The 25351-nt window shown below is 46.0% G+C and overlaps 1 protein-coding gene across 1 annotated transcript in view; it reads right to left on the bottom strand.

The window, feature by feature from the left end:
• The window catches only part of LOC137431904 (nck-associated protein 1), a 343894-nt gene that overhangs the window by 222934 nt on the left and 95609 nt on the right, over positions 1–25351 (bottom strand). Inside the window, exons 9-10 of the mRNA XM_068123738.2 lie at positions 16398–16554; positions 10406–10462 (exon numbers count right to left, since the gene is read on the bottom strand). Of these exons, the coding sequence (XP_067979839.1) occupies positions 10406–10462; positions 16398–16554 (214 nt within the window). The remainder of the gene's footprint in view (positions 1–10405; positions 10463–16397; positions 16555–25351) is intronic.

Genomic DNA, 25351 nt, shown 5'->3' with positions numbered 1-25351 from the left:
TTCCTGCCTACCAATTCCTACCTATATTCCTAACTATATGTTAATTCCTGTTATGTTATATCATGTTATATTATGTTATATTATGTTATATTATGTTATATTATGTTATATTATGTTATATTATGTTATGTTATATTATGTTATATTATGTTATATTATGTTATATTATGTTATATTGTGTTATATTATGTTATATTGTGTTATATTATGTTATATTATGTTATATCATGTCATATTATGTTATATCATGTTATATTATGTTATATTATGTTAGATTATGTTAGATTATGTTATATTATGTTATATCATGTTATATCATGTTATATTATGTTATATTATGTTATATTATGTTATATTATGTTATATTATGTTATATTATGTTATATTACGTTATATTATGTTATATTATATTATATTATGTTATATTATATTATATTATGTTATATTATATTATATAACATCAAATGGCCTCAAAACAATCATTCATTCATACATTTTCATTCATGTTATGTTATGTTATGTTATATTATGTTATATTATGTTATATTATGTTATATTATGTTATATTATGTTATATTAATTCCTAACTACATGCCTGCCAATTCCTGCCAACCTGCCTTGCCAGACATACCTACCTTTCCCGAAAGCTTGTATTTCCTCCTGTGTTTAGCATCATACTTTCTACACCACTTGATTATACGTCTTGTGATCATAGTATTAATTAATGGAGCTGCTGCCATTTTATGTCTCCGTTAAGGCTATAAATAGCATGGGAGGCTGCACAGGAAGGTTCCTTCCTTCTCACAGTCAGCCCTACACTTGGTATGACAACTACGTTCTTTCCTTCTTGCTTTTGAATAAAATTATATTTAATTTGGGCCCTTTTCCTTCGTAAATAACGTATTGTATGTACTACCTTATAATCTACACTGCCTTTTAATCCATGGCACACTTTAGGGCTGCAGTACGGCAGAGGTTATCATGGCAGAGGTTATCATGGCAGAGGTTATCATGGCAGAGGTTATCACAGCAGAGGTTATCACGGCAGAGGTTATTACGGCAGAGGTTATTACGGCAGAGGTTATCCCGGCAGAGGTTATCACGGCAGAGGTTATCACGGCAGAGGTTATCACGGCAGAGGTTATCATGGCAGAGGTTATCATGGCAGAGGTTATCATGGCAGAGGTTATCATGGCAGAGGTTATCACGGCAGAGGTTATCACGGCAGAGGTTATCATGGCAGAGGTTATCATGGCAGAGGTTATCATGGCAGAGGTTATCACGGCAGAGGTTATCACGGCAGAGGTTATCATGGCAGAGGTTATCATGGCAGAGGTTATCATGGCAGAGGTTATCACGGCAGAGGTTATCACGGCAGAGGTTATCACGGCAGAGGTTATTACGGCAGAGGTTATCACGGCAGAGGTTATCACGGCAGAGGTTATCACGGCAGAGGTTATCACGGCAGAGGTTATCATGGCAGAGGTTATCATGGCAGAGGTTATCATTGCAGAGGTTATCATGGCAGAGGTTATCACGGCAGAGGTTATTACGGCAGAGGTTATCATGGCAGAGGTTATCATGGCAGAGGTTATCATGGCAGAGGTTATCACGGCAGAGGTTATCACGGCAGAGGTTATTACGGCAGAGGTTATCACGGCAGAGGTTATTACGGCAGAGGTTATCATCATGCCAGAGGTTATTATGGCAGAGGTTATCACGGCAGAGGTTATCATCATGCCAGAGGTTATCATCATGCCAGAGGTTATTATGGCAGAGGTTATTATGGCAGAGGTTATTACAGCAGAGGTCATTATGGCAGAGGTTATTATGGCAGAGGTTATTACAGCAGAGGTTATTACAGCAGAGTTTATCATGGCAGAGGTTATCATGGCAGAGGTTATTACGGCAGAGGTTATCATCATGCCAGAGGTTATTATGGCAGAGGTTATTATGGCAGAGGTTATTATGGCAGAGGTTATTACAGCAGAGGTTATCATGGCAGAGGTTATCATGGCAGAGGTTATTACGGCAGAGGTTATCATCATGGCAGAGGTTATTATGGCAGAGGTTATTACAGCAGAGGTTATCATGGCAGAGTTTGAAGATATTATGGCACTCGGTGCATGCGTAAATAGTTTTCAACAGCTTGTGGTGTATTGTGGTTTTAATGTTTTGTTTCATCAATCTTCATCAGTCTTGGTAATTATAACAACACTCGAGAACTAGAATAACACTCGGTACAATGCATACTTCCGTCAGGCTGAACGGTTTGTGTTTTGTATCCCACTGATTGGGTGATTCTGGATCTGGACCTCAACCAAAATCTAATCAGCTTGTTCTCGTCACCGAACCAACTCATCCACCTATAGTTTTGTCATATCTCGTCCACAACTTTTTGAAATACCATGCTATATAATTATATATATATATATATTTGGCCCCATCTCTCAATGGTGAAAAATCACTTTGAAAAAAAAAAAAAAAAAATCTTGTATCTCGATTCGGATCTTCACCAAAATCAAAGAGATTCATCCTCGTCACACAACCAACCCGTGCACCAAATTTCGCCTGAATCCGTCCACAACCTTTTGAGATATCTTGTTCACAGACAGAGACAGACAGACAGACAGGAGTTAAAACATAACCTCTGTCCACCTCCGGTGGTGGAGGTCAATAAGAGGTATGCCTTTAAAGGCCTTATGACCTTCTTCTATACCTTTTCACGGTATCACTTTGTACATATTTGATGGGCCATCCCGACATAAGGAGTACGACCGACCGTACTTATTGATAAACAAGTCAATGTCAAATAAAACTGCAAACAGCAAACTTCACATTCACGGATCTGAAAACAAAGTTCAAGCAGAAAGCTGCGAAGTACGAGTATGAAGATATTTTGGACAAGTTATTCATCGAAACAGTTGCACAAGTAGAACTTGACAAGACAATGTTGCCAAGGTATGGCGAAGGTTGCACCAGCTGAAGAAAATGATATATCAGTGGAATTTGGAAGTGATGACAAATAAAACATAAAACATGAGCAGGTGCAAAACAGTCAGGAGAACCTCGATTTCTGTAAACAATCAAATTTGATGAGAAGGAATGTTCAGTTTTCAGTAAGATGGTGACATAGACATAAATGATACTTAGAAATACAAGGGCTTCTACACACTAATTTCCCATACCAAGTGTTATAAGGATCACAATATTGAATGTGATGAGCCAAAGATGCTCCAAAAGATTGCTTCTTCCATCACACGGATATTTCATTGACCGCTTCACCTCCCAAAATTCTGCTTTAAACAAAGTGTCACTTTTACTTTTTGAGTAAGATTTATGATGGCTGCCAGTGCAACGACATGGAAAGTCTGCAGAAAAGGTGCGATAGATTTGATCAAATAGAGGTTGTCAAAGATAAGGTAACCGGTATGAAAAAGCTGGTAATTAAGGCATTATCGAACATCATTAAACCTTTGTCATCGTGCAGTTAATAAAACAGTCAATTCATAATGCAGTTAATTCTCAACCACATATTCCAATAAAAAGATGTCATAAAAAGATGCTGCCATGGCCTCCGGAATGTGAATTCCCCATTCACATTTTAATCACATCTCAATCACAATTCCATTTCCATTCTGCCGACCACACAAAAACACAAAAACCTCCACACATAAACAAACGCCACCCACAAAACACTTTGTGGCACACACTCCGATCCCCTCACCGACCATGCCATCACTCTCACCTGCCCCCATTCCAAATTCCTCATGTCCCAATTTCTAAGCAAGTACTGAACCCTGGGACAGTACACCTCAAGGCCTTACCTTTACCTTGATTGTTAGTAGTTGCAGGTTGCTCGGGTTCAAGAGTGCCATCCACCCGACTGAATCCCAAATTTATCCCATGGGGCCTATCAAGTTTCCTACAAATTTCCTTTTTATCCGACTATACTGGCAAGCATGTGGATCTGCCTCCTCAGGTGATCTTAACTACACTACCTTGACTATGACAGCACCGCCCCTCTACCGTGCAACGGCCACCGGGTAAGTTGAGCAGCCGAAACGCCAACATGGCCCTAGTGTTCGTAAGGGTGCAGCCCATCATCCATCCTCCGGCCCCGTGCGAGGAAGACGGCTCCACCAGCCACAGCTGGCCAATGTGGTCAGCACCTGCTGCCAACTCTGCCATTCCCCAGGCCTCGGACCTGGGGGTTGGTCACAGTGTGTGGCATCCACATCACGTCCCCTGCACCTCTCACATCCCCAGGTCCACCCACATGCAGCCCCCAGTGCCCACCCACACTTGACTATGCCCAAGGTCGAGTCGACAGCCATGCTCCCCCAGGAGACTCAATCCCAGAAGACATGGTCCACACACCACGGCCACCCATAGCACCACATTGACCTCCAGACTGCCAAACTAAATCCCTACAACCCCGCGTCCCAAATATCGGCGCCGTCGCCCCCGCAGCCAGTTGAAGGCTGTGTCCTACTACTCTATCCATTTTTGTCCCAGCCTCCAACACTTTGGTCAAACACACCTGGATCAATAATGGTGTCACTGCTTTCAGTGTCCACCTGGCCTCACACAAAATTCACCCTTAAATTTTGCATCTAACCCTTAGATTTCCCATGCCAATCTTTCCGCAATTCACTACTTTCTCCAAAGGAGGGCGCTTCTCCACACACTTGCCAGCCGAGCACGGCCCCGTATGCTCGGCTCGTTCTAGTTTCCCAAACACTCTATGGTGACAGGCCCAGGCCTAGGTGGTAACCCTCTCCTTGGAGCCTGTGGTCTTTCTGGGGGTCCCCTCCTTTCTGGGCTGTGAAGCCTGTTAGGAGGTTGCGGCCCAGGTGGTTGCTGACAATTCCACTGTACGTGCACTCTTCTCCCACACCTAAAACAAGTCCCCATAAACGGACCCCTCTGGTACCCAGGTGGAGCACCCCCACTCCCGGCCCAACCCAATAAAAATCAGGCCGTCCTGATGGCAAACCTGGACCACACCGCTGTGACTCACCCCCTGCAAATTTACCCATGGTCAAACTTGACAGCTGGCGGCTGATCCCCCTTAGCATTCGGGCAATGGCCGCTTCCTACGGCTTCTCTTCCTGATCTCGTATCTCTGGCTGTCGTACCTTCACAGGTTCGTTCTCTCGTGTTCTCTCTCGTGTTCTCGTTTTCTCTCGTTTTCTCTCGTTTTCTTTTTCTTTCTCTTTCTTTCTTTCTTTCTTTCTTTCTCTTTCTCTTTCTCTTTCTCTTTCTCTCTCTCTCTCTCTCTCTCTCTCTCTCTCTCTCTCTCTCTCTCTCTCTCTCTCTCTCTCTCTCTCTCTCTCTCTCTCTCTCTCTCTCTCTCTCTCTCTCTGTTCGACCTCCTCAACAAGGTCAGTCTCACCACGTACTCCACCACTCGGTGCACCGTGGCCGGGTCCTGCAACTCCACCAGAGTCCGCACCTCGGGGTCAGGAAGAGCCGCCATAAATTTTTCTATCGCCAGCTTGTCCCACACCGGTGCTGGTAGCTCCCGATATGCTATCCTCACAGATTGGTAAATATCCTGGGCCAGCTCCTGCAACGTCTCATTAGGTTTTTGTTTACGATGCAGCAGCTACGCCCTGACCAGGTCACACCTTGCACCCGTCCCAAACCTGTGGTTCAAGGCGTCGCAGATGCACCTACTGGTCATTATTCCCTCTGGGACTACATTTAACACGCCTGCGCTTGGCCCCCGCAGTGTCGCCATCAGATTCCCCATGAGCTCCCCAACCACTGAACTGAGACACGCATTCAAATTGTGTCAGGAAAGCCACTAAACTCCCTGACCCATCAAAATGTACAAGGGGAATTGCTTTTCCAGAGACTCTATTCCCCAACTCCTCTCTGTCTGAATCCAGCCCAGGGCCAAAACACCCCCCCCCCCCCCCCCCCCCACACCCAACTGGGTATTCAATTTCGGAGCCTCTGGTGCTCAAATGTGGCTCGTGGTGAGTGTCCCCTGGGTCACCTTAATCTCGTCCTGGAGATGCTTAACAGACCGACTCACCTCTTCCCTCAGACTCTGTTGGACTCAAGCAACCTCTCCTTTGATGGTATTGTCCCAGGTCTCCAGTCACTCCTGCATCAAATCACTCAGCCTTTCTTTCATCAGTCATTTGCGGCCCCCACAGGCCTTTATCAATAAAAACCCGCTCCTGTTCTGTTACGCGGGCTTCCAATATTGATACCCCCTGTTGCTTCGAACCACCGCCTTGGTGCTGCAAAGGTCCCAATTCCTCTCCCTGCTGTTGCATTGTGACATCCACACAAGCCCGACAGCCTTCCAGGTCATTTCCAGTTAAACATTCCCCATTTAAATTTGAGTTTCCCCTTTTTACCTCTAAACCTGCCCTCTCCTGTGCCTCAAGTCTATCAGACTGGGTTTCACCCTCTTCAATCGTGAATGCCATCTCCTCCCCTGCTGCTTGGACAATTCGTTCCCCCAGTTTTCCCTTCCAATCGTTCATTCCTACCCCTCATTTCATTCCCCTGTTGATTCATTAGTTCATTCATGCCCTCCATCTTTCCCTCCAATTCATTCATTTTGTTCTCCAATCGTTCACTATTGTTATTCATTTCCTCTTTTAACTCTCCCTTCAAGCCATCAACTTTGTCACTCAGGGCATTCCTTTTTGTTTTCCAATCGCTCACTACGCTCATTCTGAGCATTCATATCTCCCCTTAAACTATCAATTTTGTCGGTAGGAACATTAATTTGCTCACTCATTCCCCTAATTTCTCCTTTAAATTCATCAATTTTGTCACTCATTTCCTTTAATTAATCGAACAAGGCTGGGTTGGGCATCGGGTCTGTTCCCGGCGTCTCAGGGTACATCATAGGAGAGGGGGGTGGACTAATGCTCGGGACGGGGGAAGTTCCACTCCGATCCTCAAACCCCTCTATCTCCGGCTCACTTCCATGCTCTTCGGAATCCTCCATCCGCTCAGCCATGCCATTGACGTCCGCCATTACGTGCTCACAAAGCGGTTCCCGCTCGCGCGTATTTTACCTCAGAAAAAAAAAAGATATTAATTTTTTTTCGAAAACACGAGGTTGCGCTTCGCACACCAATCGACGAAAAAAAATTTGCCGCCCGGTACTACGATCGCCTCCTCCTCACGAGAGAAAGACAATCATTAATAAATTTAGATTCCAAATGCTGAGTGCAATTTGCACCCAGAGGGTATCGACTCGCAACCCTCGGACACCGAGTGCCCATCAAGTTTGAATCCCACACTCCCGACACAAGTTGTCCTATCCGTGCCGATAAAACCGGTCTCGGACGATGAGATGATCGAGCTCAACACTCCGAGGCGTTCAGTAAAAATATAGCAGAGCTAATACGTGTTTGGGGGAGGGCGAAGCTCTTACCTTCACAGGTTCCACCGGATGTCTTTGAACCTGTGATGATTAATGCCAACCGACCCGGATTTAAAATGTACAAAAATACCGGCTTTATTGAAGAAATGCCCGCGAACAAGGAATGCACGATAAAATAAGATTCCTAAATGGAGTGCTCCCACATTGACCCGTATACACACAAAGGGAAAAATAAAGGTGAAAATAAAGCATTTGTTTTTAGGTATTTAGCTCTGACCATCTCCTGAACCACCTCGGGAATCGTCAAAACCCCGGCGTCCTTGGCGGGAACAGCACAGGCCTCCGTGCACAGTTCGCTCGCGGGAAACACAGGCCTCAGTCCGCATGTCGCTTCTCCTCACGATGATGATGATGATGATGATGATGATGTCGGAACATGAAAGTTGACCACCAAAACCCCACAGCCAAGAGCTTGTAAACTTCGACTGTTCGTTGAGACTGCCAGAGCTTATCGGCGCCCATTCACTTTCAGATCCAGAAGCCGAGAGAGAAAATGTCGGCCCTCCATCTCCTTTGTACTCAAGACTCTGACGTCATCCAATGCCACCCGTGCCTGCTCCTATCAGCCAGGTCCTCTCTTCGTTGCTCGACAAATCGAGATTTGAAGGGTGCCTTCTCCCAACTGCTGTTTTCAGATCTCCCCACGGGTGCTCAATGAGATTTAGATCTGGACTCATTGCTGGCCACTTCAGAACAGTTCAGCGTTTTGTCTTGAACCATTCCTGGGTGCTTTTTGAAGTGTGTTTGGGGTCATTGTCCTGCTGCAAGACCCATGACCTTCGATAGAGACCCAGCTTTCTGACATTGGGTTGAACATTGTGCTCCAAAATACCTTGGTAATCTCCTGATTTCATGATACCATGCACACATTCAAGGTACCCAGTGCCAGAAGCAGCACAGCAACCCCAAAACATCACTGAACCTCCTCCATGTTTGACTGTAGGGAAGGTGTCCTTTTCTTTTCAGGCTTCATTTTGTTTTCTGGAAATATTGAGATGATATGCTTTACCAAAAAGCTCTAATTTGGTTATATCTGTCCACAGGACATTCTCCCAGAAGGATTTTGGCTTGTTCAGGTGTGTTTTGGCAAACTCCAGTCAGGCTTTCTTAGCAGTGGGGTCCTCCTGGGTCTCCTACCATAGAACCCCCTTTCATTGAGTTGGCGACGGATGGTGCGAGTTGAAACTGTCGTACCTTGTGTCTGAAGGTCAGCTTGAACCTGTATGGCAGTTGATCGAGGTGCTTTCTCCACCATTCCAACAATCCTTCTCTGCAATCTTCGATTAAGTTTTCTCTTGCAGCCACGTCCAGGGAGGTTGGCTACATTGCCATGGGCCTTATACTTCCTGATAACATTGCATATGGTGGACACAAGAACATCAAGGTCTCTGGAGATGGACTTGTAGCTTGAGATTGTCCATGCTTGGCTACAATCTTGTGTCTGACCTCCTCAGACAATTCTCTGGTTTTCTTTCTTTTTCTCCATGCTCATTGCGGTACACACAGTGACACAAAACAGTAGAACGACTCCTTTTCTCAATTCCTACTGGTTGAATGAGTGATTTTTATATTGTAGGCAACTGCAACTTACCACAGGTGAGTTCTCGTCCAAAGTAAAGGAGAATCACCTGCTTGAAATCTAATAATTTCTAACAACTTCTAAAAGGTGCCAATAATATTGTCCGGGTCATTTTAGGATATTTGTGTGGAATAAGCTAAGATTTAGTACGTTTTCAGCATTTTTCGTTTTGTTCCACTGCAAGCCAAAGAAATACAAATGTGGATACCAAAATATTTATTAATTTCAACAATTTTCTGGATGAAATAGTGCATTATTTTTTAAAAAAAGAAAAAAAAGTGTGTGTGTGTGTGTGTGTGTGTGTGTGTGTGTGTGTGTGTGTGTGTGTGTGTGTGTGTGTGTGTGTGTGTGTGTGTGTGTGTGTGTGTGTGTGTGTGTGTGTGTGTGTGTGTGTGTGTGCGCATCCGTCACCGCCGTTGGTTCTCATCTCCATCCGCAAGTCCCCAAAACTAAACAGAGCCATTACCTGTCCCGAAGCATCCATCCCCACACAAGCAAGGAACCACAACTCATGCCTCCTCATCCGTGCTCCATTTCCCCTTCTGCCATAATTGAAGTGGCCATCGGGGTACGCTGTGGCATGGTCTCTCTTCCCTCTCGATCTCATTCATCTTGATCCCATCCACCTCGGTCCCATCCACCGAAGCCGCATATACGGCACGGCACGGCACCAGAACCCATGAAGCTTGGCCCCTAAAGCTGCAGAACACCCATAAGCTGACTCTTCGAAAGGCAAGGTACGAGGCACCCCAAAGCACATCTTGGGGCGGAAAACCCAGCAAATCCCAGGCCCCCCCACCTTACCCCTCCCCCCCCCCCCCCAATCCAGCAGCAGGGTGCCCACAAGTCTCACCAAGCATCACACCAGGGCATGTCCCAAACGCACCTCGGTCTCACCTCGGACAGAGCCCTGCAAGAGGTCTACCAATGCTCTAGTCCTCCCACCCAGGTCCGCCAAATCTCAGGCCTCACTCCCATTTGGGTCTGCCGAACCTCAAGCCCCGTCCCAATCGGGCAGTATGGGGCCCATATGTCCCACCAAGCTCCAGATCCAGGCCGCATCCCAAATGCACATCAAACGGCATGGCAATATAATTCGACAGCCCCTGATCCTCTTCATCCCAGGCGAGAGGGAGCCGGCATGACCGGCAAGTCATGTCACCTCCCTCATCGCTGCCATCTTGTCGTGTGTGTGTGTGTGTGTGTGTGTGTGTGTGTGTGTGTGTGTGTGTGTGTGTGCGTGCGTAACGTGGGGGGAGGACAGCGCATCATCTCAAATCTATCTTACCAAATGAATATATTCAAAACAATTGTAACTTTAGTAATACCATTCGACTCTTGACACCAATGTAGAACAGAAACTAGAATATGACATATATTTAAATGAGAGTGCAATAAATACTCACGCCATTAACATGGCTTGCTCCTTTGATTCCCGTATATCTGCCACACGCTTGTTGTAGCTGCACACCAAACATGCACATGTTGTTCTACCATATTAACATCCATGTCACCACACCAATACCCCCAAAATTCACTCATGTTATATTCAGCTATCCAAACAATACAACACTGCTCCCCTTCCCTTCCCCTAACCCAACAAACCAACATCTGCAATTTTTGAAAATTCATTTCTTCTTGTCTGCACACAACCCATTGGAAAAATCGAACTTGCTATTTTTTATGAAAAGGGTGTTGAGAAAATACAAAACATGTTGAGCAACTCTTTCTTCAGGTGACTTATATACAATATACATTGGCTTATAGGATATCGGGAAGTATGGGGCCCATATGTTTTGGAGGTCTCGTCTCTTCAAAGCTGTCCATGCGGCACGCTTTCGAAGTTAAGTATCTTTTCACAATTGTGTTTTTGTCGAAACTGTATCTTTCTCTCGGTGTATGTACCTATTGGGGTGTCTTTAATAGTATTCTTGGTGTTGGTTTTTCATACCTGTGTGCTGAATCGTCAGTCTTTCGTATCGCGTATTCTGAGGCCTGGTGTAGTAGGCTACCGTGTCCGACCTTGGCTTGAGGCTTTGTTCTTGTCTCAGCGGTTCTTCGATCGCGCTGCAATTACTTTCTGGTCTCTGTTTTTCCCGGTCTTTTCACTCCATACTTCCTTGTTTTAAAATCTCCACAAAAAAAATTTTAAAAAAAATAAAAAATATTTCCTTCTCTGTTCTTATTCGTTTATTCGTTCTTCGACCACGTTGTTTGCGATCACGTGATCACGTTGTTAAAAAATGTCTAATCTGTCCCCTGAAGAACTGTATTCTGTCATATTCTATAACACCTTTTTCTTCTTCTTCTATAAAAAGATGCTTTCGACTTGCTCACCAAATCTATTCATTCCAAAAAAAAAATCCATCTCTGACAGTGCATCTTTCATTCATTCCCTAAACTCTCCAGCACTCCACCCATCCTTCTGGGTCCTCAAACATATTTTTGACTCGAATGTCTCAAGAAACTCATTTTGCAATAAATGTTCGTTTCCCATTAATCGTACACTTTTCAAAATCCAATCTCACCCCTCCCCTCCAAATCTTCCCCATCACCCCTCCCCTCCAAATCCTCCCCATCACCCCTTCCCTCCAAAACTTCCCCATCACCCCTTCCCTCCAAATCTTCCCCATCACCCCTCCCCTTCAAAACTTCCCCATCACCCCTCACCTCCAAATCTACCCCTTTGCCCCTCCCCTCCAAATCTTCCCCATCAACCATCTCTTTCAAATTTTCCCCCTTGCCCCTCCCCTCCAAATCTTCCCCATCACCCATCCCTTTCAAATCTTCCACCTCCCCTCCAAATCTTCCCCATCACCCCTTCCCTCCAAAACTTCCCCATCACCCCTCCCCTCCAAAACTTCCCCATCACCCCTCCCCTCTAAATCTACCCCCTTGCCCGTCCCCTCCAAATCATCCCCATCACCCATCTCTTTCAAATCTTCCCCCTTGCCCCTCCCCTCCAAATCTTCCCAATCACCCATTCCTTTCAAATCTCCCCCCACACCCCTCCCCTCCGAGACTCTCCCTCGCACCTCCCCTCCTAGACTCCCCTCTCACCCCTCCTCCTCAAAGCGTCCTCCCCGCTTCTTCCCCCTTCCACCTTCATCTCCCTCAACCTTCTGCCTCACTCTTCCCCCTCGTCAAATAACACCTCACTGCGCCTCACAGAATCACCATCAAACCTTTTGTCCGCCCCATTCCTCCCTTTCTCCAAGCTATTCTGTAATCTCTGACACACCTTCAACAGCTCTCCCTACCTCTTCCTCCTCTTCCACATCTTACCCGACCGCTCTCCCCCCCCCCCCCCCCCCCCTGTTTGTATCCGATGCTCCCCCTTCCTCTTCCTTAACAGTATGAACCTCAAACATCCGGGTCCTTCGCTCAAACTTGTCTGATCTCTCCATACAGGTTGCTTCTGACAAACCAGACGTGATCTGCTTAACAGAAACTTTCCTCCTTCATGATGTCTCTGATTCCTTGGTATCTCTCCCAAGTTACTCCCTCCTCTGGTATGATAGACCTGAGCCTCGTCCTGGAGGTGGGGTTGCTATCTTTATTTAAAAAAAACTCTTCCTCACTCGCCCTGCACTGCCCTCTCTCCACCTCACCCCCAGGAATATCTTTGGCTACGGCTTCCCCTTCGCTCCCACCTTTTGTTCATATGTGTGTTGTACCGTCCACCAAACAGTGATGACTCCATCTACATCTCGCTGTCTGAGAATATGGACCAACTTCTATCTACCCATCCCAACTCTCTCTTCCTCATATGTGGTGATTTCAACTGTCACCATGCCAGTTGGCTAGGTGTGGGTACCTCTCTCACCAGCCATGGCTCTTCAGCAAAGGACTTCTGTGACTCACTGGGACTGACACAATCTGTCAATTTCCCGACCCGGATTTCAGTCAACGGAGCATCTTCTCTTCTGGACTTGGTTATGACTAACTTCCCTGAAAATGTCTGCTGCTCTTCTTCTGCTCCAATCGGCTCTTCTGATCATGTGCTTGTTAAAGTGGACATCTCTCTGACCATTCTCAGAGAGCCTCCTCAGCGTCGACGAGTCTGGCATTTCACTCAGGCCAACTGGCGCGGTCTTCAAGCAGCCATCAATCATCTGGACTGGTCTCCCATCTCTACCGCCTCTGACATCAACTCATCCTGGGAATTCTTCCAAAGTAAATTGCTCTCTCTCATGCACAGATTTATCCCATCTCGTCTTCAGTTGTCATATCCTTCCTCCCATCCATGGTACACGGAATCTTGTGGTGAGGCTATTGCCCAGAAACAACTTGCTTTCGTCTCCTGGAAAGCAAATCCAACGGAAGGAAATCTCATTTCCTTTCACAAAGCCCGAAACAAGTGTGTGTCCACCCTCAGGAGAGCCAGGAAACAATATCTCTCCGTTCTCAGGACCGAACTCTCTTATCTGTCTCCCTCTTCCAAATCCTGGTGGCGTCTGGTCAAATCTGTTTCTGGTGTTTGTTCCCCCTCCATCCCCTCCCTCACCTCAAATGGCCACACGGCTGACTCCACACTTGAAAAAGCTGAATGCCTCAAAATCTTGTGTCCCAAACCCATCTCTCTCTGCACCCTCCTTACCTAGTCATACTCAACTGCTCCTGGACTCTGTGTCTTTCTCTCCTGACAAGGTGGAAAAGTTTCTGTCAACCCTCGACTCGGATTCTGCAACTGGACCTGACGGCATCAGCCCACAGGTCCTAAAATCCTGTTCTTCCGCTCTTTCACTCCCTCTCTCTGTTCTCTTCACCCTCTCTTTTGCTCAAGGTCATCTTCCATCTGCTTGGAAATCTGCCAACATCACCGCTTTGCACAAAAAAGGTGCAAAAACAGATCCCAGCAACTACAGACCAATCAGCCTTATCCCAATTATCAGCAAAGTCATGGAATCCATCATTGCTTCAGATATGAAATCTTTCCTCTTCTCCAATGGCTTGATCTCTGATCATCAATTTGGTTTCAGACCTGGACACTCGACTCTGAACATACTGCTTCTGCTTTCACAACAATGGATGGAGGTCCTCAATGCCAAACAGGAAATTAGAGCAGTCTCCCTTGACATATCACGTGCCTTCTATACGGTCTGGCACCCTGCTCTGCTCACCAAACTCTCCTCTTTTGGTATCCATGGAAATCTCCACGCATGGCTGGCGGACTTCCTCTCTAGTCGTAGTCAACGTGTGGCCCTGAATGGGTTTCTCTCATCTCCTCTTCCTGTTCAGGCTGGAGTTCCCCAAGGCAGTGTTCTGGGCCCTGTGCTTTTTCTGGTCTTCATCAATGATCTCTCTGACTCTCTTGAAAATTCTCTCTATCTCTTGGGTCATTCCATGTCAAATCATCAAAGAATCTGCCGTCATCTCTCAGATTTTTGTAAAACTTTGGGAACCAATTGGGACCCATGAAAAACGGCAAGAACTCAAATATTTTTGCTAACAGCCTCTTAATTAGTGAGATACAGACTAACGAACTTTGGACTAATTAGCGCGACGTCGCGAATTCAAATGGCCATATCTCTAAAAGTATAACACCTAGAGAGCTGGTTTTGGTGTCATTTTAAAGGTATTTTCATGCCCTATGAATTTGTCTGGGCAACATTTTCCTACCTCCAACCACAAAAAAGTTATCACAAAATATAAACTTCAATTGTGAATCCCCAAAAAATGTATCCTTCAAATTTCCTCAAATTCATCCCAGAGGTACCTTATGATGTCAAGAAGCTTCCACATAAGTTTTGTGATGGGCACTCCAATAGTTTCTGAGATATGAGCAATAATGTACATGTACGTATGGCATATAGGTTCGAAAATCAGCATTTGTAATGTATTATACAATCATTCTAACCTAGCCATGACAGGGAACACAGGGAACAACCATCAATTGCTTTGAAGTATCATATACTTTCATTTTCAACTGGGCCGCGCTAATTAGTCCAAAGTTCGTTAACCTGTATCTCACTAATTAAGAGGCTGTTAGCAAAAATATTTGAGTTCTAGCTGTTTTTCATGGGTCCCAATTGGTTCCCAAAGTTTTACAAAAATCTGAGAGATGACGGCAGATTCTTTGATGATTTGACATGGAATGACCCTCTTTGCTGATGACTCTACTCTCTGTCACTCCATTCTTCATCCCTCAGATCGGCAGTCTGCAGCCTCCTCGCTCTCTGCAGACCTGGACAAAATCACAGACTGGGCAAACAAGTGGAACATGTCTTTCAATCCTGACAAATCTCACACTCTTACGATGTCTCTCCGAAAAGACCGACTGGACAACCCTCCCATCCACTTTCTGAATAATCCTCTCCAAGAAGTTCTGTCACTCAAGCTTTTGGATCTCACTATCTGCCATGATCTTTCCTGGGAAAACCACATTTCAAATCTGGCCTCCAAAGCCAGTCGCCAACTGGGCATCCTCCGTCGTGCGAAGTCCTTCCTTGGCACACCTGAGCTCCTCACCACATACAAGGCTTTCATCCGCAGCTCAATGGAATACTGCTCTCCCCTCTGGGCTGGTGCTCCTGCCTCACACCTAGGTCATCTTCACGTTGTTGAAACCAAAGCATTCAGAATCATTGGAATCTCCCGTGATGAAGCTAACTCCAAGGGCCTCTCACTCACTCACCGCAGGCAGGTTGGTGGTCTTCCCGTCTTCTACCGACTCCTCTCTGGCCTTGCCCCCCCCAGCTCTCTCTGGGCTCTGTCCCGCAAATATTCCTACAGGTCGCACAAGATCTGCCTGCAACCCTCTTATGGTTAAACTGCCAAAATCAAGACTCTCTGCTCACCTTCACTCCTTCATTCCTCTTTTCTCCCGCCTCTGGAACAAACTCCCTCACTCTCGTCAATCCCACTCCACCCTCCAGGTCTTTAAAACAGCTGTTCACCACCATCTCTTATCTTCCCCCATCCAAAACATTGATCTTTTCTACCCCCGCTAATTTCACCCCAATTCCACTTTTTTGAAATACCAACTTCTGTCCTGGAAGTCCTTGGTGTCCTTGTGTTTTATACTTCTCCCTCCCCTCCCCCCCCCTTCCCACGCCTCCTCCCCCCAAGCCCTCTCCCTTCCACACATCTCTCTGCTCTCAAATGTTGTGTTTGTGTGCTTCCCCTTCTCTCCCCATCTTGTCTTCCGCTCCCTCTTTTTATATATTTTGTTTGTCTGGTTGATTTGTTTGTGAAGTAAATGTCAGTTCTTTCACGAGCCTCGATTCAGTACACAAAAAAAAAAAAAAAAAAAAAAATCTGTGCGATATATAAATGATACGATAGTAAGAAAACCAAAATGTCTGGAGCTTCAATCTCTGGCTCAAAATCACACCAACACTACTCGGCAGTCCGAATTGTTAGAGTTAATATAAAGTCATATCATTGTGCACCCACCCTTTAAAGTTGGTGAAAATCTCTTCCGTGACTTTGTGTGATAAAAAGTTCTCATCACGAAAGAGAGTGATACAAAAACTGCTCGTCAAAGCCATTTTCCAGAGGCCCAGAGCATTTTGGTCAGAGTTGAGGCTTCCGTGGCACAACAGGAAACCAACTGGGGAACACACACACACACACACACACACACACACACACACACACACACACACACACACACACACACACACACACACACACACACACACACACACACACACACCAACTCAGGTCATGCTAATATGGCAGTAAAAAACTTCAATATAAATTAATATAAAATCTTTGAACTGTGTTACTTTACAAGTAAAATTGGGGATACAGTCTTCTTTTTATCTGGAATGTCGTGATAATTAATCGAGTCACACAAGATCAACAAGAAAGAGCAATTAGAGATTGCAGACCCTCGCCAGGACGTGCGGTTTTGTCCTTTGGGTCCTCGGGGTCCTCAGGGGTTTTTTTTGTGTATTTTTGGTCCTCGGGGGTATTATGGTTTTTTGGGTTCCTTTGGGTCTTGGGTGTTTTGGGTCCTCGGGTTATTTTGGGGCTTTGGGTCCTCTTGGTCTTTTGGGTGTTTAAGGGTATTCGTGGTCTTTTGAGTCTTTTGGGTCCGTTGGGTCTGAAATGTTCTCAAAGAGTCTCAGGGTTCTAAAGGCTTTAAAGTGTTTTAGGGGTCTTAAAGGGGCTTAGAGTCTTTGTTTGTCTTCATGGTCCTTCGGGTCTTTGTGGTCTTAATGGGTCTCATGGTTGTAAAGGTTCGGAGGGGTCTTGGGTATCATAAAGGGTCTTGGCATTCTAAATGGTCTAATGTAATTAATAAACATACTCACGTTTTGTGTGGACGAACAAACAAACAAACAACAAACAAACAGACAAACCCAAATGCAATATCCTCTCCACTGGCGAGGGTAACAAGGATCTGGTACTCTTGGTTCCCCACCTTTTTGTGGTATTAGGAATAGATATCTACAATATGAAAGCTAAATGTTCAACGGTTTTTGTAAATATCGTGGGCACAAGTCAGGGTTACTGAGATGGTTGCCATGGCAACATAATTCAGCCAATCACAGCCGCTAAATGTTCAACGGCTTTGGAAATATCGCGCACCCACAAGTGTATGGACAGATGATCGGTAGATCGGACGGAGCTCATTTTAATGTCCCCGGTCTTGGCCTCGTCGGCGGGGCAGGGGACAAGGTTTCATGGATCGATCATGACAATGGACAAAATGCAGTCGAGTCATTGCATGAGAAACACTCATCAAAACAAAACTTTTGTTGCGACAGACGGCAAGTTTGATGGGCAATCCTGTTTTAACAACTAAATTTCATCTTAATATAAAAAACAGTGAAATGCAGATTTAAAATATATATATTAAACACAATCCGCTTAGCCATTGCAGAAGCATAATGTAAAACTCTCCAATATGACCAGTATGGCCAAGGACTATTATGGCCAAACAGGAAGTACAGTCAGAATGTTCAAGGTGAAATGCATAATTTGTTTGATTCTATTTTTGGGCAATTCCAGTGGCTCATGCATATTAGGCCGGCAGCAAAACCACTTTCCGGGTCATAACGTTGGTTTGGCATCTTAAGTTATTTTTTGGTGGATTTTGCTTACCAAGACCACCACTTTGAAAAATCATTTTACTGGACTTTTGTCAGCATTTGGCAATTTGAGATAATTAGCATAAACAAAATGGCCGCCAAAATATCAAATTCCTTCCTCAACAAATATCCAAATAGTCTTTAGTTACTGTCAGACTGCTAAGTATTGTATATTTCGCTCACATATTCATTATAGACAAGTTTGAGGTCCCACAATCAATGTATTGTTTGTATTTCGTGGCTAATTTATATCATTTTGAAGGAGCTGTGCTCCAACTCGAATCGAAAGAATGGACGCGCGACAAAAAGCTGGAATTCGTCCGAGTTTCTTTATTGCATCAAATCAACTCGGGTACTCTGAAAAGCCCGTTTATCGGGCAGCATTATATACAAGCACTCGAATATCTCATGCCGGAGCGTTTGCCCTTAAAAGGCGCGACTGGGCGTGTCCGGGAGACCTGGGCGAGTCTGGACATGCCCGGGAACGGCGAGACTGGGTGTCGCCGGACGGGCCGGGCGTGCCTGGACATGCCCGGGAACGGCGAGACTGGGTGTCGCCGGACGGGCCGGGCGAGCCCGGGAAAGGCGAGTCCGGGCATGCCCGGGAAAGGCGAGACTGAGCGTCTCCGGGCGGTCTGGGCGAGCCCGGCACAGCGATCGCTCCGTGGTTGCGTCCTCGGCAGGTGTAAGGCGATTGTGTATGTTCAGCGGCAAGCGCTACAATTTCACGATTTACAGCGTGGCTAATTTACAGCGATTTCAACGACTCAAGATGGTCCGGTGCAGATCATGGTCGACAATATTGATGGAGCTATCGCATCTCAGAATGGTAAATTGTTAACCCGTTCCTTAGCAGTATCTGCTTGTTAGAAAGAGACGGTAACAAGAACTCAGGGTAATGTAACCCATGTCGTTTCCAAACCTCAAGGCCAAAAACACACTGCTTTTGTATCAGTATCACATGACTTGATTGACTAATGCAAGTACATTTTACAAAATAATTTGGCAAAGTGAAGCTTTTGCAAAGTTGCACATTTACAGCAAGCTTTGGGAGAAGCAGTTGAGCTTCTTTCCTTTTAATTCGTATCTTTTTCCAAATGTCAATCTCCACACTGTGAACTCACAAGGAAGTTAAGACACAGGAGGGGAGCATTTAACCATAATGCCTGTGGTGTATACACACCGCACCACAATAAATGAATACACCACCCCACGTATATTCTATACAATTACGGATCTGGTATGGGGGTAAAATGGGGCCTAGTTTAGAATAGTTACTTCATAGCCTCGATGGTGTAATGCTTAGAAAGTCCACTTTGAGTCTTGGAGGTCGGCGGTTTGAACCCTGCCGAGCCATGCCAAATAAATAAATAAAATTTTACTGTAGAGTCAAGGTTCGTGGAAGAGCTAGAATTAGTACACTGAACAGAGCAGCACACAACAGGACAAAATGAACAATAGAGGGAGGGAGGAAATACCAGCAGCAGAGTTTAAGACAAAGGTAGAGGCAGACCTGGACAAACAATGAGTGTGGGCAGGAATGGGGGGCACGAGAGGATGCATGGGGTGGACAAGATGGACACGGAAGGAAACTCTCGGGAGGGAAAACTGGAAATTTAGCAGGAAGAGGGATTGGGATGGGGTTAAGGGTGGAAGAGTTAATCGAAAACATAATGGTTTTGGATTGGGGATGACCTGAGATGGTGGTGAACAGCTGCCTTGAAGACCTGGAAGGGGAATTGAGATTGAAGAGGATGTGGAAGTTGTTTCCACTGGTTGGAAAAAGATGACTAAATGAGTGGAGGTGAGTAGTGATCCTGGATTTAGGTAGTTTCACCAGAAGTGGGTTGATGGTGGACCATGCGTGCCCTGAAGAAACCCTTTTGACCCTTACCCACCGGCCGGTGCGACGGGCATTGAAGGCTGCGGGCCCCAAAGAATACCGTCAAGTTTTAAAAAATCAACTTGATCTAACTTAACGTCTACATCCGATGCCGCATGTCCTCCTGCCTTCAGCACCAAACAAATTAACCTGACGACTTGTCCATATTTATTTACTAGCGTGGCTCGGCTCGCTATGCTCACCTCCCCACACGTCGTCACAGGGACACGGCTTGTTTAAACTGAGGATAATGACCTGACTGAACTTGAGCTTCTGTGATATCATGGTTTACACCAATCATAATACAAACATTGCTTTTGTACAAATTTATTTCTAATATTGGTGATATTATTTATTTGTAATTTAGTTGGAATCAAAAATTGTCCAAGTGTTCTGAAGCTCTAAAATGGTCAAGGCTCCAAGCTGTCTTATCGGTCTGAAGGGTGCATGGAGTTGTATATATATTGTTGTGGTTTAGGAAAATGTACCCCAGGGGAGAGCGCATCCATGTACACCATAGAAATTACCACATAGTTATTTATTAGTCTGTATGAGGTAAACATTTGCCCATTGTCTAGGGGTTCGGGAATGGGAACATGCGTGGTGACTAGTTTGGTCAATGCATTCCCAGTGTGATGTCTCCCCATTTCCAACTATCTTTTTTTTCAATCCGCATTCGGTTTGTTCCAACAATCTCTTTCCTTTAATCCACCTTGGTCCATTCCAGGAAGCTGTCCTTCAAACCACACTCAGTTTGTGCCTCAGTTCACACTCAGTTCGTTCCAACAATCTCTTTCCTTTAACCCATCTCTGTCGGTTCCAGCAATCTTTCCTTTAATCCACCTTGGTCTGTTCCAGCAATCTTTCCTTTAATCCACCTTGGTCTGTTCCAGCAATCTTTCCTTTAATCCACCTTGGTCTGTTCCAGCAATCTTTCCTTTAATCCACCTTGGTCCGTTCCAGCAAGCTGTCCTTTAATCCACCATAGTCCGTTCCAGCAAGCTGTCCTTTAATCCACCTTGGCGATGGATTACCTTAGTCCAGGTAGAAGTGTATAGTATAGTGTGCTCTGAATGTAACAATGAAGAAGAAGAAACCCCCCTGTACATATGTAAGTATGGAATCCGTTAGACCGGATGTCGTGTAAGTGTATCTTTGTCCCCATGACGAGGGGTGGGGATATGCTAATTAGTTAGGGATTAATGGTAAATCCCCGGTATATAAATGGCCTCTGTGATTTATCCTCTGTTCCTTATGACCTTACACACACCATATACAAGCCAAGCCATTGGCAAGAATTATAACATTAAATAAAAGTAACCAGAACCAAGACATTGAACAATACCGCTAGTGCCGCCAGCTGCCACATCGCAACATCAAGCAGGCAGGTCCGTGAGGCCACGCCCCAATGGGTGGTGATTGGTTCGAGCAATGACTGCTGAGATGGGACTCTTGTATTGGAGGACACGCATACGTCATTGGATGACAAAATAGCACAGGGAAAAAAAGGCTTGGCTTCCAGACATTTTGAGCTTCTTGGTCCCGAGTTTACTGCAGACGTACACAGCTCATGCTCTTCCGACTTTAATAGCGAACAGTTGGAGGCTTCATGGTCCCTGGCTTTCATCCTGTTGCAGTCGCATATATCTCTTGCACTGGATTCCCATTGTGCACAGTCGCTTTTTCTTCTCTGGGTCCGGGGTTTTGACGACGAGCGGACACAGCTGTCCTCGCTCTTGGTTTCAACGCTCGTGGCAAAAGGCGTTGCAGCTCGTGGACTCTGGTGCTGTGTGGAGCGGATGACGAGGAGGGACGTCTGCCTGCTCGCTTCGCGCTCGGAGGCTGGGGTGAACGGACTGCGCCGCCGAGGCCTGTGTTTCCCACGCACGGACTGCACGCCGAAGCCTGTGTTTCCCACGCACGGACTGCGCGCCGGGGCCTGTGTTTCCCACGCACGGACTGCGCGCCGAGGCCTGTGTTTCCCATGCACGGACTGCGCGCCGAGGCCTGTGTATCCCGCGCACGGACTGCGTGCTGAGGCCTGTGTTTCCCGCGCATGGACTGCGTGCCGAGGCCTATGTTTCCAGCGCACCGACTGCGTGCCGGGGCCTGTGTTTCCCGCGGAGGGTCGTGGGGCCTGTGACGACCCCGGACGATCAAGGGGACCAGAGCTAAGTCACCAACACTACATTTTTTACTTTTGTTTATTTTATCATCCCCTTGTGTTGTATATGGGTCTGTATGGAGGCGCTCCATTTCGGATATTAGTTTTATCGTGCATTTTCTTGTTTTCTGGCATTGATTTTATTAAACATTTTTATTGTACATTTTAATTCCATGTTGGGTTGAGTTGATTACCAGGTTTGAAGACGTTCAGTGGGGTCCGTGTAGGTAAGAGCTTTGGTACCCTTCGCTGCCTCATCCCCAGCGCGTATTAACTCCGCAATAGTTGAATTGAACGCCTCGGAGTGCAAAGATCGTTCGGCTATCCGTCCCCAGGGGTGTTCATTTCGGGAACTCGACTATATATATATATATATATATATATATATATATATATATATATATATATATATATATATATATATATATATATATATATATATATATATAATTATATAATAATAATAATAATAATAATAATAATGCATTTATTTTATATAGCGCTTTTCAGGAAGCCCAAAGACGCTTTGACAGAGTGCAAAACATAATGCATAGCAAAACATAAAAACAATTGCAAAAAAAGAAGAATCAATAGGGAAATATTCAAAGCACAAAGGAGGGAGAAGGAGAGGAGATAGTCAGGGGTTAGATGCTGTGGGTTAAATGTTGAATGCAGTGTTGAACAGGTGGGTCTTGAGTGATGTTTTGAATGTGGTGAGTGAGGAGGAGTCTCTGATGGTGTGAGGTAGCGAGTTCCAGAGGGTGGGAGCAGCGATGGAGAAGGCCCTGTCCCCCCAGGATCTAAATTTGGTCCGGATGGGGGGGGGTCAGGAGGTTGGTACCAGCAGAGCGGAGGTTGCGGGTGGGAGTGTGTCTGGAGAGGAGGTCAGCCAGGTAGGATGGGGCCAGGTTATGGAGGGCTTTGTAGGTCAAGAGGAGGATTTTGTACTGGATTCTCTGGGAGATGGGGAGCCAGTGAAGCTTGTAAAGGACGGGGGTGATGTGGTCACGGGTCCGGGAATGGGTGAGTAGACGGGCAGCGGAGTTCTCAATGTATTGGAGTTTAATGGTGATTGTTGAGGGTGAACCATAAAGGAGGCTATTGCAGTAGTCCAGACGGGAAGTGATGAAGGCGTGGATGAGGGTTTCTGCAGCCACGGAGGAGAGGGATGGACGGAGACGGGCGATGTTTTTCAGGTGAAAGAAGGCTGTCTTTGTGATCTGTTTAGTGTATTTGTCGAAGGAGAGGGTTTGGTCAAAGATGATGCCAAGATTCCGGATGTGAGGGGAGGTGGATACTGGGAAACCGTCGATGTTGAGGGCAAAGTTATGGGTGGACTTGGTGAGCGTTTTTGGGCCAATGATGATTATTTCAGATTTATCACAGTTAAGTTTGAGGAAGTTGATTTGAAGCCAGGATTTTATTTCAGTGATGCAGTTTGTCAGGATAGAGTGGGTGGCGGTGGAGATGGACTTGGTGGAGATGAAAAGCTGGATGTCATCGGCGAAGCAGTGGAATTGGAGACCATGACGGCGGATTAAGTGACCGAGGGGGGACAGGTAAAGGATGAAGAGGAGGGGGCCAAGAACTGAACCTTGGGGGACACCTTGGGGGAGGGGAGCAGTGGGGGATTTGCAGTTATTGATGGAGATGAACTGACGTCTGTCAGAGAGGTATGATTTAATCCAAGAGACGGCAGTGCCGGTAATGTTAAAGGTGGTTTTAAGTCGGGTGAGGAGGATGGTGTGATCGATGGTGTCAAAGGCGGCGCTGAGGTCGAGGAGGATGAGAATGTTGAGGTTGTCAGCGTCAGAGGAGAGGAGAAGGTCGTTGGTGATTTTGAGGAGAGCAGTTTCAGTACTGTGGTTGGAGCGGAATCCGGATTGGAATGTTTCATACAGGTTATTGGCAGAGAGGTGATGTTTGAGTTGAGTGGCTACAGCGCGTTCCAAAACCTTTGACAGAAAGGGTAGGTTGGAGATGGGTCTGAAGTTATTTAGGGTGTCAGGGTTTAGTCCAGGTTTTTTCAGAATGGGGGTAACAGCAGCAATTTTGAGGGATGGTGGGACGATGCCTGTAGACAGGGAGGAGTTTATTGTTGCAATGATAAGTGGAGAGAGAGCAGGAAGGGAGGCCTTGACAAAGCTGGAGGGGATGGGGTCAAGAGTGCAGGTGGCAGTTTTCATTCCGATGAGGAGTTCAGAGAGGTCAGTAGGGGAGACTGGGGAGAATTGAGACAGGGGATGGCAGGATAAGGGGGGGCAGGTGGTTTGAGGGGGAGCGGGTGCGGCGGTGGTCAAGCTGTTGTAGATGTTTTCAATTTTGCGTTGGAAGAATGAAAGGAAGGAGATGCAGTTGTCTATTGTGAATGACTGGGTGGTGGTGTTCAGGGGGCTGAGGAGTTTGTTTATTGTAGAGAAGAGTGCTTTTGGGTTTCCGGAGCCAGAGTGGATAATTTGAGAGTAGTAGGCGGAGCGGGCGCGGGAGAGGGCATCTTTATAGTGTTGTATGTGGTCCTTGTAGGCCTGGGAGTGAACTGTGAGACCTGTTTTATTGCGGAGTCTTTCAAGTTGGCGAGCACGAGTTTTCATCAGGCGGAGTTCAGGGGTAAACCAGGGAGCAGAATGGGTGAAAGAAACTGTTTTGGTTTTTATAGGCGCAAGTTGGTCAAGGCAGGAGGAGAGAGTGTGGTTGTAGTAGTCAGTGAGGTCAGAAGGGGTGTGGAGGTCAACGAAGGGAGAAGTGGACATTTTTTCAGAGAGGGTCGATGAGAATGAGGTAGGTGAAAGAGCGTTTAGCTTACGGAAGTTGATAGTGCGATAATGCCTTGGTGCTGGGGTGGGGATGTTGATGGTCAGAGTGATGGCTAGGTGGTCAGAGAGAGTGAGGTCGGAGCCAGAGAGATGGTGCAAAATTAGTCCAGTAGAGCAGACAAGGTCCAAAATGTGACCACGGTTATGGGTAGGAAAGTTGACATGTTGAGTGAGGTTAAAGCAGGTGAGTAAATCAGTGAAGTCAGTGGTTAGCGTGGAGTCAGTGGAGTCCATGTGGATAGTGAAATCACCAAGGAGGAGGATTGAGGGGGAGAGGGAACATAGCTGGGTCAGAAAGTAGGAGTAGGAGAAGTCAGACAGGAATGATGGGTGTGGTTTGGGAGGGCGGTAGACAACAGCCATGACTGACTGTGTGTGACCAGAGAGTTTAAAAGCCAGGTGTTCAAATGATGGAGCAGATGAGATGGAGATGAGGTTGGTCTTGATGT

The sequence above is a fragment of the Myxine glutinosa genome, chromosome 7 (assembly GCF_964187855.1).
Source record: "Myxine glutinosa chromosome 7, kmMyxGlut1.1, whole genome shotgun sequence".
Lineage (NCBI taxonomy): Eukaryota > Metazoa > Chordata > Myxini > Myxiniformes > Myxinidae > Myxine > Myxine glutinosa.
Note: the sequence above shows the minus strand (reverse complement) of the source record. Positions and strands in the feature narration are given on the sequence as shown.